Source organism: Pipra filicauda, unplaced genomic scaffold (genome assembly GCF_003945595.2).
Source record: "Pipra filicauda isolate LSUMZ 115617 unplaced genomic scaffold, ASM394559v2 scaffold1218_size21986_pilon, whole genome shotgun sequence".
In the NCBI taxonomy this organism is placed as follows: domain Eukaryota; kingdom Metazoa; phylum Chordata; class Aves; order Passeriformes; family Pipridae; genus Pipra; species Pipra filicauda.
Window position 1 is genome coordinate 1 of NW_024103672.1, and position 12,450 is coordinate 12,450.

The following is a 12,450-nucleotide window of genomic DNA, read 5'->3' on the forward strand; positions in this document are numbered from 1 at the left end:
CGCCTTCCCAATTTACAACAAAATACGGAACAAGGAAAAAGTGTTTTCCCAATTTACACCCAAATATGGAACAAAGAAAAAACTGTTCTCTTAATTTACACAGAAATATGGAAGCAGGAAAAGCTGTTTTCCCAATTTTCTCCAAAATATGGAAGCAGGAAAAGCCGTTTTTCCCAATTCTCTCCAAAATATGGAATTAGGAAAAACTGTTTTCCCAATTTATACCAAAATACGGAACAAGGAAAAACAGTTTTTCCCAATTTTTCTCCAAAACATGGAAGCAGGAAAAGCTGTTTTCCCAATTTTTCTCCAAAATCTGGAAGCAGGAAAAGCAAACTTTGGGCTAAAGCAGCACTGGAGGGTCTTGGAGCCCTTGGGATCCTCCTGGAACGTTCATCCCGTCAGGAGAGCTTTGGGATGGGGGGCTCCAGAGGAGGAAAAGCTGGATCTTCTGCAGGGAATGGAGAGGAGCCTCCTGGCTCAGGGCAGAGATTCCCAGATTTCCCCTGGGATCTGTGGAGAAGGAAAAGGAGAGCCCAGGTTGCCACAAGGTTCAAATAATCCTTAGTTTTGGCTTTCCAGCCCCTTTTCCTCCGGTCCTGGTCCAGCGGGAATTCTTCGTTCCCCGCGCCGACACTTCGGAATTTGAATTAAATTAAAAAAAAAAACTCCGGGAAATGAAGCCACATTCCCATTTCCAGGAGCTGACGGGGCCATTCGGAGAATCATGGGATGCTTTGGGTGGGAAGGGAGCTTAAAACTCATGGAATTCCATGGAATTCCAACCTCCCACTTTCCCAGGTTGCTCCAGCCTGGCCTGGGACACTTCCAGGGCTGGGGCAGCCACAGCTTCTCTGGGAATTCCAGCCCAGCACTCGAGCCTCGGTTGGATCCTTGTGCTGAGATTCCAGGGAGACACGTCCGGGAGATGTGGGAGAACTGGTGAGAATCCCGAGGGAAGCGGAAAAGCCGAAGAGTGAAGGTTTCAAACACGTCACCGGAGCGGGCCCAGGGTCAGGGGTCGTTCCCTGTGCCCTTTTCCTGGAGGATTGGGAAGAAAAATGTCTGGAGCTGAGGGACCAGTTCCCTCCTGGGCCAGCACCAGCCAGGGCTTGGATTCATGGGATGGGATCCTTCTCCTCCTTCTCCTTTTTCCTTCTCCTCCTTTTTCCTTCTCCTCCTTTTTCCTTCTCCTCCTTTTCTCTTTTTCCTTCTCCTTTTTCCTTCTCCTTCTCCTTTTTCCTTCTCCTTCTCCTTTTTCCTTCTCCTTTTTCCTTCTCCTCCCTTTTCCTTCTCTTTTTTCTTTTCCTTCTCTTTCTCCTTTTTCCTTCTCCTTTTTCTTTTTCCTTCTCCTTTTTCCTTCTCCTTTTCCTCTTTCCTTCTCCTCCTTTTTCCTTCTCCTTCTTCCTTCTCATTCTCCTCCTCCTTCTCCTTTTTCCTTCTCCTCTTTTTCCTTCTCCTTCTTCTTTCTCATTCTCCTCCTCCTTCTCCTTTTTCCTTCTCCTTCTCCTCCTTGTTTTTCCTTCTCCTTCTTCTCTTTTTTTCCTTCTCCTTTTTCCTTCTCCTTTTTCCTTTTCCCCTCACCACTCTCCCAGCCAATTCCCAATATTCCATCTTCCCCTCTGGCACCGGGAAGCCATTCCCTGTGTCCTGTCCCTCCATCCCTTGTCCCAAATCCCTCTCCAGCTCTCCTGGAGCCCCTTTAGGCCCTGCAAGGGGCTCCAAGGTTTCCCTGGAGCTTCCCTTTTCCAGGCTGGACATTCCCAACTCTCCCAGTCTCCATTATTTGGAGGACACTCGGAGAAACAACCAAGGCCAGTCCCCTTCTTTCTGTTCAGGGCTGTAAATAAATCCAATATTCCGGCTCATGGTGTGGATTGGCCTCTGGCCCACGGGGTGCAAGGACCTTTTTTTGGGATAACAGTCATGGAAGAAATGCTCCAGATCCCTGGGAGACGGGGGCACCTGGACCAGGCTGGGCTGGGGACAAGGAATGGGGGCAGCTGGACCAGGGTGGGGTGGGGACAGGTGTAAGAAAAATCCTTTTCCATTTAGAAAGACAGCATAAAATCACGAAAGAAAGGATTTATTCAGCGTGCTGGGTCTGGTCTCACACCGAGTTTTCAGGGAGAAAAGACCCCTTGGGCATACAACTCATACATTTTATAGTGTCACAAAATCCCACCATTTTTCAGAGAAGTTTCATAGATTCGTTTTTGCCTAGAAAGGTTTCTTTTCTCTGAAAAAGAGGCTTTCCCTTCCTTCTGATTTTTTTAGGTAAAAAAAAAGAGGCTTTCCCTTCCATCTGATTTTTTTAGGCAAAAAGAAAGAGGCTTTCCCTTCCTTCTGATTTTTTTTTAGGCAAAAAAAAAGAGGCTTTCCCTTCCTTCTGATTTTTTTAGGAAAAAAAAAAGAGGCTTTCCCTTCCTTCTGATTTTTTTAGGAAAAAAAAAAAGAGGCTTTCCCTTCCTTCTGATTTTTTTAGGGAAAAAGAAAGAGGCTTTCCCTTCCTTCTGATTTTTTTAGGCAAAAAAAAAAAAGAGGCTTTCCCTTCCTTCTGATTTTTTTTAGGCAAAAATGAGTATATTAAACTTATCTGAAAAATGGTGGGATTTTGCGAAACTATAAAACGTATGGAATTTAAATCAAAAGGGGCTTTTCTCCCCGAAAAACTCGGTGTGAGACTAGACCCAGCGCGCTGAATGAATTCTTTCTTTTCTTTCAGGAGTTTACGCCGTCTTTCTAAATTTAAAAGAGGAATTTTTCCCGCAGCTGAGAGCTGGAGCAGGTCGGGCTGGGGACGTGGCAGGGGCTGGACGGGGTTGTGGAAGGAACAAGGTCTGGGCACAGTTAGACCGGGCTGGGTTGGGAACAGAGACTGCGATCGGGGTGACCAGGCTGACATGGGCACAAGGGACAGTTGGCCCGGGCTGTGCTGGGCTCGGGCTCAGGCTCAGGCTCGGGTTCAGGCCTAGGCCCAGGCTCAGGCCCCGGCTCAGGCCCAGGCTCAGGCCTAGGCCCAGGCTCAGGCCTAGGCCCAGGCCTAGGCCCGACTTAGGCCGCGCCGTCCCGGCGCCGTTGCCGGGCAACGGCCGCGCGCGCCACGTGACCGCTCTCGAGACGGTCACGTGGCCTCGGGGCGGCGCCGGTTGATGACGTCACGGCGGGGAGCGGTACCGGGATGGCGGAACGGGAACGGCTGTGCCGGGAAATCCGAGCGCTCCAAGGTATGGGAATACCGGGAATACCGGGGATGGGAACGGCTGTGCCGGGAAATCCGAGCGCTCCAAGGTATGGGAATGCCGGGAATACCGGGGATGGGAACGGCTGTGCCGGGAAATCCGAGCGCTCCAGGGTATGGTAATACCGGGAGTAGTCGGGAATACCGGGGATGGGAACGGCTGTGCCGGGAAATCTGAGCGCTCCAAGGTATGGGAATACCGGGGATGGGAACGGCTGTGCCGGGAAATCCGAGCGCTCCAAGGTATGGGAATACCGGGAGTACCGGGGATGGGAACGGCTGTGCCGGGAAATCCGAGCGCTCCAAGGTATGGGAATACCGGGAGTACCGGGGATGGGAACGGCTGTGCCGGGAAATCCGAGCGGTCCAGGGTATGGTAATACCGGGAATAGCCGGGAATACCGGGGATGGGAACGGCTGTGCCGGGAAATCTGAGCGCTCCAAGGTATGGGAATACCGGGAATAGTCGGGAATACCGGGGATGGGAACGGCTGTGCCGGGAAATCCGAGCGCTCCAAGGTATGGGAATACCGGGAATAGCCGGGAATGGATCCGAGTCCTGCGGGAGGAACGGGGAATTAGGGAGGAACCGGAGAGGATCCCAGATTCCCAGATTGGGAAGGGGAAGGGCTGGGCAGCGCCCAGAGGGTGATGGAAGTGGAGAGGGAGGGGAGCCATGAGTGGTGGGAAAAGGGGGAAGGGATCCGGGAATGCCGGGAGAAGGGAGGAAGGGAGAGGATCCAGGAGTGCTGGGAGAAGAGGGAAGTGACCCAGGAATGCCGGGAGAAGGGGGGAAGGGAAGGGAGAGGATCTGGGAGTGGTGGGAAAAGGGAGAAGGGGAAGGAAGAGGATCCAGGAGTGCTGGGGGAAAAGGGGAAGTGATCCAGGAGTTCTGGGAGAAGGAGGAGAAGGGAGAGGATCCAGGAGTGTTGGGAGAAGGAGTGAGGAGAAGGGAGAGGATCCAGGAGTTCTGGGAGACTGGGGAAGTGAACCAGGAATGCCGGGAGAAGGTGGGAAAGGACTCAGGAGTTCTGGGAGAAGGAGTGAAGGAAAGGGAGAGGATCCAGGAGTGCTGGGAGAAGGGGGAAAGGGGAGGCAGAAGATCTGGGAGTACTGGGAGAAGAGGGAAGTGACCAGGAATGTTGGGAGAAGGGGAAGGGAGAGGATCCAGGAATGTTGGGAGAAGGGGGAAGTGATCCAGGAGTTCTGGGAGAAGGAGGAAGGGGAAGGGAGAGGATCCAGGAGTGTCGGGAGAAGGGGGAAATGATCCAGGAATGCTGGGAAAAGATGGGAAAGGACCCGGGAGTTCTGGGAGAAGGAGTGAGGAGAAGGGAGAGGTTCCAGGAGTGTTGGGAGAAGGAGAAAGGGAAGGGAGTGGATCCAGGAATTCTGGGAGAAGGGGGAAATGGAGAGGATCCAGGGGTTTTGGGAGAAAGGGAAAGAGAAGGAAGAGGATCCAGGAGTTCTGGGAGAAGGGGGAAAGGGAGAAGATCCAGGAGTGTTGGGAGAAGGGGGAAAGGGAAGGAGTAGGATCCAGGAGTTCTGGGAGAAGGGGGAAGGGGAGAGGATCCAGGAGTGTTGGGAGAAGGGGAAAGGGAAGGAATAGGATCCAGGAGTTCTGGGAGAAGAGGGAAAGGGAGAAGATCCAGGAGTGTTGGGAGAAGGGGAAAGGGAAGGAAGAAGATCCAGGAGTTCTGGGAGAAGGGAGAAAGGGAGAAGATCCAGGAATGCTGCGAGAAGGGGAAAAGGAAGGGAAAGGATCTGGGAGTTCTGGGAGAAGGGGGAAAGGGAAGGGAAAGGATCCAGGAGTTCTGGGAGAAGGGGGAAGGGGAGAGGATCCAGGAGTGTTGGGAGAAGGGGAAAGGGAAGGAAGAGGATCTGGGAGTTCTTGGAGAAGAGGGAAAGGGAGCAGAGCCAGGAATGCCGAGGGAGGGAACAGAGCCCACAGAGCGCTGGGCGGGAGTTGGAATTCCCACCCTGCTGCTCCCTGAAGGATCTGGGATCCCCCTGGCTTTGGGAAGGGAGTATTCCCTGTGCCCCTGGCCCTCCATCCCTTCATCCTCAGCATGGAAGGGGTGGATCCATGGAAGGGGTGTATCCATGGGATCAGTGGATCCATGGGATCAGTGGATCCATGTGCTCTTCCCAAGCTCCGCAGAGCACCGGGATTATTTTTTTAGCACCGATTCCTTCTATTTTTATCCCTCCAATTAATTTTTTCCTCCTTTGTGAGGCCACAACTTCCCCTTCCTCGGGATTTGGGAATCGCCTCCCTCCAGGAGCTCCCACGTGGGGGAGGGAGGAGAAGCAGGAAAACACAGTCCTTGGTTTTTCCAGGAGGAATGTGCTGACTCTGCTCCTCCGGCAGCTCCGGAGGAGGAGGAAAAACTTCCCTGCCTGAAGTGCCAGGCACCAAAATCCTTTGGGAATCACTCCTGGGAAAGGTTTTCTCAACACTGAGGCCGGACAAAGGCAGAACCTTCGGAATGAACGGGGATTTATGATCCAAGTGGGGTTTTTTTAGTGGATCGAAGCGCTGGGAAGAGGTAGTGGATTCCAGAGGGATTCAACAGTGAAGTCTTGGAGTTTTTCCTTGAAGGGAACGGAGCTGGGAAGGGGCTGGAGCACTGGGAATGGCTGAGGGAGCTGGAGGGGGCTCATCCTGGAGAAAAAAAGAGGGATTGGGGGGACCTTCTCACTCCCTACAATTCCCTGACAGGAGGGAGGAGCCAGGTGGGATTTGGGATCACTCCCAGGGAACAAGGGGCAGGACGAGAGGGAACGGCCTCAAGTTGTGCCAGGGGAGGGTCAGGTGGGATATTGGGAAAAATTCCTTCCTGGAGAGGGTTGTAAAGCATTGGGAGAGGCTGCCTGGAGTCACCATTCCTGAGGGGAATTATCCCTGTGGATGTGGCACTGGAGGACGTGGATCGGGGGTGGCCTTGGAAGCGCTGTGGGAATGTTGGACTCCGTGGGCTCAGAGGGGTTTTCCAACCTCACCGATCCCGGGTTTGTGTTTGGGAATGGCAGGAGGGACAGGACACAGGGAATGGCTTCCCAGGGTTAGATGGGATATTGGGAAGGAATTCTTCCCTGGGAGGGTGGGGAGAGGCTGGGATGGAATTCCCAGAGAAGCTGTGGCTGCCCCATCCCTGGAATTGTCCCAGTCCAGGTTGGAGCAACCTGGGATAGTGGGAGGTGTCCCTGCCTGTGGAAGGTGGGGGGAATTCCATGACCTTCAAGATTCCAACCCAAATCATCCTCTACCCATTCCCTGGACGAAAAAGGGCTTTACTTTTCCTGGTTTGCCAGGACACAGGGAATGGCTTCCCACTGCCAGAGGGTTGGATGGGATACTGGGAAGGAATTCTTCCCTGGGAGGGTGGTGAGTGACTGGACTGGAATTCCCAGAGAAGTTGTGGCTGCCCCATCCCTGGAAGTGTCCAAGGGGAGGTTGGAGCAACCTGGGATAGTGGGAGATGTCCCTGCCCATGGAAGGCGATGGAATTCTGTGATCTTTCCGCTCCCTTCCCACCCAAACCATTCCACGATTCCATGACTTTTCCTTCCGCCGTGGCTTATCCAAACCCAAACGGGAGCCTGTCGTTTCCGGCTCCCAAATTCCCGCGGGATCGAGGGATTCACAACCCTCTGTCTCCTCCTTCCCAGGTCTCATCAACAGCCACAGGAACATCCACGGGGATGCTCCGCGGCCGCTTCCAGCGGCGCCTCCCAGGTGGAACAACCCCCGGAGCGCCGCCTACGGCCAGAGGGGAGCGTTTTCCAGGAATTTCCAAGCTCCCAGGAATTTCCACCCACGCCAGACTCACTCCTGGAGGAAGAAATACTCCCTGGACAACCGGCTGCCGGGATCGACCTCCGAGGTTGGAAGCGCTTCCGGCACATCCCGGGTTTTCGGGAGCTACGGGGACAACCCGGCTCCGGAGCCTCCGGAATCGTCGCCGGAGAGACACGTGGATTTCACCACGGATGGGAACATCGTTGTGGGCATCCAGGTGCCACAGAGGGCTGGAGACGCGGGAGCTTCCGGGGAGTTTTCCGGGCGGGAAGCGGCGGTGGCTCCTTTGGGCGATGGGAAAAGTATCCTGGAATCTCCGTACCCGGAAGAGAGAAGACCTTCCCTGTCCATATCCTTTAGTTCCACGTCCAGGACCGTGTGTCTGCCTGGAAGTGTGGCTGGAAGCAGCTTTTCCCCCTCTGGAAGCGGCAGCGAAAGCGCCGTGACGCTGAAATCGGAGCCGCAGGAGCCTTTGGAATTTCCGGGTCGGGAGCCGGCCGGGAATTCGGGACGGATCAAAGCGGAGCCGCCGTCTCCGGGGCAGAGCTGTGAGGAAGTCAAGGACGCTTCCCTGCTCCCCAAACTCTTTGGGAATGCCAAGGACGCTTCCCTGCTCCCCAAACTCTTTGGGAATGCCAAGGTGCCCTCTCCGCCCGCTCAGCTCGGGGTGACTCCGGGGAAGAGCAGATTTCCCGTCATTCCCAAATCTCCCGTCTCCAGCAAAGCCCCGAAATTCCGCAAGAACAACTACACCTGGGTGGCAAATCCCGGGAAAAGCTGCCGGCTGGTGAGGAGGTGGGGGAGCCCCCGAGCCGAGAATTCCAGGAAAGGCCTCGGGGGGACGGAAAGAGGAGCCAAAACATCCCCCAGGGCGGATTTGGGAGCCAAGGCGAAAAAATCGGGATTGCAATCCAAGCTGGGGGGGGTCTCTCCCAGCAAATACAAGTGGAAAGCCTCCAGCCTGCCGGCCCTGCCTTCCACTTCCAAGTCGGCATTCCGCTGGAGGTGCGAGGATCACAGGAAGCCTCCCGACATTCCGTGTCCCGGAAGCGCTCCCGCGGCTCCGAGCGCCGCTTCCGCGGGTCTCGGAGCGGGGAAATCCTTTGGAGAGGCCCCGTTATCCAGTTATAAAGTGAAGAGTCGGACCAAGATCATCAAGAGGAAAGGGAACGGGGGGTGAGTCCGGGGGGTTTTTCCAACCGGGCGCCGTCGGAAAACGCCGGGTGGATTTCGCGTCCGCGGGATTCGTGGGAGTTGCGGCTGTGGAATTCTGACAAATTTTAGGATTTGTATATTTAGAATTTATGTATTTTATAGAATTTATGTTTATAGAATTGTGGAATGGTTTGGGTGGGAAGGGAGCTTAAAGATCATGGAATTCCACCCCTGACACCTCCCACTATCCCAGGTTGCTCCAACCCGGCCTTGGACACTTCCAGGGATGGGGCAGCCACAACTTCTCTGGGAATTCCATCCCAACCCCTCCCCACCCTCCCAGGGAAGAATTCCTTCCCAATATCCCATCTAACCCTGGGAAACCATTCCTTGTGTCCTGCCCCTCCATCCCTTTTCCCAAGTCCGTCTCCAGCTCTCCTGGAGCCCCTTTAGGCCCTGGAAGGGGCTCCAAGGTTTCCCTGGATCCTTCCCTTCTCCAGCCTGGATATTCCCAGCTCTCCCAACCTGTCTCCAGCCCTTGGAGCATCTCCGTGGCCTCCTCCAGACTCGCTCCAGCAGCTCCACATCCTGCTGCTGTTGGGAATCCACAGTTGGATCCTGTGATTCCCTGAGGCCTCCGACACCTCCTCTCTCAGCACAGGAAGCTGCGTTTTGTTGGATTTATTTTCCAATTTATTTTCCCATTCCCATAAAATTTTGGGGCTTGGGAAAAACGGGAGAAGTGTCTTGGATCGTTGTCTGTCCCTGTAAAGCCCTGGGATGGAGCAGGAATGGGAGATGAGCTCAGCATTCCAGGAAGAAGCACCATCCACGGTATTTTCCTCCCTGTGTTCTTTCCACCTGGAAAATTGCTCCAGGTGATGCAGTAATCCATGGAATGGATTGGGAATCTGGTGCCTGGATTCCAGCTCCTCAGTGTTTTCCCAGGGGTTTCCATCCTTCCCTTTCCCTTGTTTTGCTGGGAAAACTGGATGTGGGTGGATTGTGCTGGGAAAATCACTCTGGAGCAACGTGCCTGGAAAAGCTGGGAATGTTTGGATTTTTTGGCAGTTGGAGACTCCCTCCATCTTGCTCAAGTCCAGCAGGACCAGGGGAGGGATCCTGGATCATCCCCCTGTGCTGGGCACTGAGGAGGCCCCCGAAATCCTGGGATTTTGGGGTTCCCAGGTCCAGGCTCTTGAGGGATTGGAGCGTGTCCAGGGAAAGGAACGGAGCTGGAAAAGGGTCTGGAGCAGCAGGAGCAGCTGAGGGAGCTGGGGGGGCTCATCCTGGAGAAAAGGGGGATCAGGGGGGACCTTCCTGCTCCTTATAATTCCCTGACAGAGGGGGGAACCAGGTGGGATTTGGGATCACTCCCAGGGAACAAGGAATGGGACGAGAGGAAACGACCTCAAGCCGAGCCAGAGGAGGTTTAGTGGGATATTGGGAAAAATTCCTTCCTGGAAAGGGTGATCAGGCACTGGCCCAGGCTGCCCTGGAGGGATGGAACATCCCTGTGGATGTGACACTTGGGGACACGGATCAGGGGTGGCCTTGGAATCCTGTGGGAATGATTGGACTTGATCTCAGCGCTCTTTTCCAACCAAAATGATTCCACAATTCCCCGATTCCACGATTCCGTCCCTCACATCTGTTGGTCTGAAGGCAACGTGTGAGTTTGGCTCTCAAATCCCTCCTTCTCCGGCTGTTCTTTGCCAGAAATTCCTCCCATTTCCCAATTTACTTGGAATTTTCCCCTCAGAGCTTCTCCCCCTCGTCCGGAGGAGCCGCGCGATGGGATTCCGGTGTCTCCTCTTTTCCCTGGAACTCTGGAGAAGGACACTGGGTGTGGGAATGATTGGATTTGATCTCAGAGCTCTTTTCCAACCAAAATGATTCCACAATTCCCCGATTCCACGATTCCATCCCTCACATCCATTGGTCAGAAAGCAACACCTGAGTTTGGCTCTCAAATCCCTCCTTCTCCGGCTGTTCTTTGCCAGAAATTCCTCCCATTTCCCAATTTACTTGGAATTTTCCCCTCAGAGCTTCTCCCCCCTCATCCGGAGGAGCCGCGCGATGGGATTCCGGTGTCTCCTCTTTTCCCCGGAGCTCTGGAGAAGGAGCGTTTTGCTCACCTTTCCCCTCCTTCCTAACCCTGTGACCCTTCCCATTCCCAGTTTCCCGACGGAGAAGAAGAACGTCTCGCCCGGCGCGGCCCTCAAGAGCCGCTTCCACCTCCGGAGGAAAAATTCCGCGCGGGGAAAACCTTCGGCGACTCCGAAACGCTCCTCTCCCAGGATCCTGGTCCAGGTCTCCAGGCACAGGCTCCGCAGGATTCCGGCCGCCAGGAATCCACAGGGGGCCCCCAAGGAAGGTAGGAACAGGCATTCCAAAGGCTCCCTGAAGTGCTTCCAAGGCTCTTGGATTTGGGAATGTGTTGTTGGGCCTGGAGCAAACGCCGAGGGGACGTTTGACTCCTCCCTTCTCCCAGATCCATCCCGGGCTTTGGCGTCTCCAGACAAAGGAATTTTCAGGCTGTTCCTTGCTTTTCATGTGGTTTTCCTGGACTTTCAGGTGTCCAATGGGAAGGTATTCCAGGAGGGAAGCGGTTGGCAGAGGCAGGAATCCATAATCTTTTCCCTGTGTCCGGTTTTTATGTCCCATTTTGGATTTCATTTGCTGAAACCTGCAATAATTCGAGGGATAACGAGTCCATTTGTTTGGGAACTGGGAATTTGCATCCCTATCCGGCTGCCTTGGGTTGGGAATTCTCAGTGCGGCGTTCGAGAGCCGCTCTGACATTCCGTGGGCGTGGAATGTTGTCGGGAACGTTTGCGGCTCCGGGTTGGGTTCGGCCGTTCCGTAGGGACAATTTTGTGGACAGGAGGCTTCTCCCACCTGGAATGTGGTTGTTTTGGATGGATGTGGAGCACGTTTTCCCTGTGTGCCAGTGGGAATTGCTGGGACAGGGATTCGGATTCTGATGTGTCTCCAGAGATATTTTGGGATGACGGTTATTTTCCGTTCCAATCGCTGCTCTGGGATGTTGTATTTTCCTGGACGAGGGACTTGGGACAAGGCCTGGAGCGACAGGATAACAGGGAATGACTTCCCACTGCCAGAGGGTTAGATGGGATATTGGGAAGGAATTCTTGGCTGGGAGGGTGGGGAGGGGCTGGGATGGAATTCCCAGAGAAGCTGTGGCTGCCCCTGGATCCCTGGAAGTGTCCAAGGCCGGGTTGGAGCAACCTGGGATAACGGGAGATGTCCCTGCCCATGGAAGGAGGGTTGGAATTCCATGATCTTTCTGCTCCCTTCCCACCCAAACCATTCCAGGATTCTGTGAAAAGACAGGAATTTTGTTGTTCAGGACAGGGAGGAGAAGCTGAAGGAATTTTCTCTCTGCATGTTTGTTTGGAGGGATTTGGGAACTCTGGGAAGAGGATTTTGGATCTGGGGCCTGGGAGAAGCGGGAGAAGGAGGAATAAGTTGGGCACTGTGGATGCTCTTCCATGATCTCCCAAACCAGAGGGGTTGGATACAGCACGAGTTTGTCTTCCATGGATAATGGTGACGTGTGGGATTGGGATCACAGCCCTTCCGTGTCCCAAAAACCATCCTCTGGGATAAATTTAGGATTCTCGCTTCCCAAACTGCTCCTTAAAGAAATCCTTCTCCTTAAAGAAATCCTTCTCCTGGAAAACTCCTTTTTAAAGGAGCGCTGAGAGCCTGGGATGAGCAGATCCCTGGAAGCTCAGGAGATTCCAGGAAATGGAGGGGAGTGCCAGTTCCAGGGATATCAACTCGGATTTGGAATCCTTGATTGAAGGGAACGGTCCCGGACTGAAAAGGTTGGGATTTTTCCCCTTGGCTAGGGATGAAAGTGAAGAAAGCAGGAATGTGGTCGTGCTCCTGGTTTTGGCAAATCGAGAAGGTTGGAGAAAGGTTTGGATTTCCCTGTGGGCAAAGTGTGGATATGGGTTGGATTTCCCTCAGGACAAGCAGGAGGGAAGTTGGGGGGATGTTCCCGGGAGACACCAGGAGCAGAGTTGGAAGGGGTTGGGAGGGACCTTAAAAACCAATTTATTTCCCTGTGTCCCAACTCAAGCTCTGGAATTCCAAGCTTGACTCCCTTTTCCTGCTTGTCCCTGTCTCCTGGTCTGTGCGTGAAAGGAATTTTTCAGGAACTTTTGGATTTGTCCCTGGGAGAGGTGGGTGGTTCCTCCTTCTAATTTGGAATCCTGGAATGGTT

General features: G+C 54.0%; 1 protein-coding gene across 1 annotated transcript; it reads left to right on the forward strand.

Annotated features, from left to right (window-relative positions):
- Nucleotides 1–3,125: 3,125 nt before the first annotated feature.
- On the forward strand, nucleotides 3,126–10,603 carry ZC3H3 (zinc finger CCCH-type containing 3; the record flags this gene model as incomplete). The annotated part of the gene is made up of 3 exons (XM_027719678.2): nucleotides 3,126–3,227; nucleotides 6,911–8,216; nucleotides 10,376–10,603. Coding segments are annotated over exons 1-3 (1,580 nt in total), but the record flags the coding sequence as incomplete, so codon positions are not given.
- Nucleotides 10,604–12,450: the final 1,847 nt, after the last annotated feature.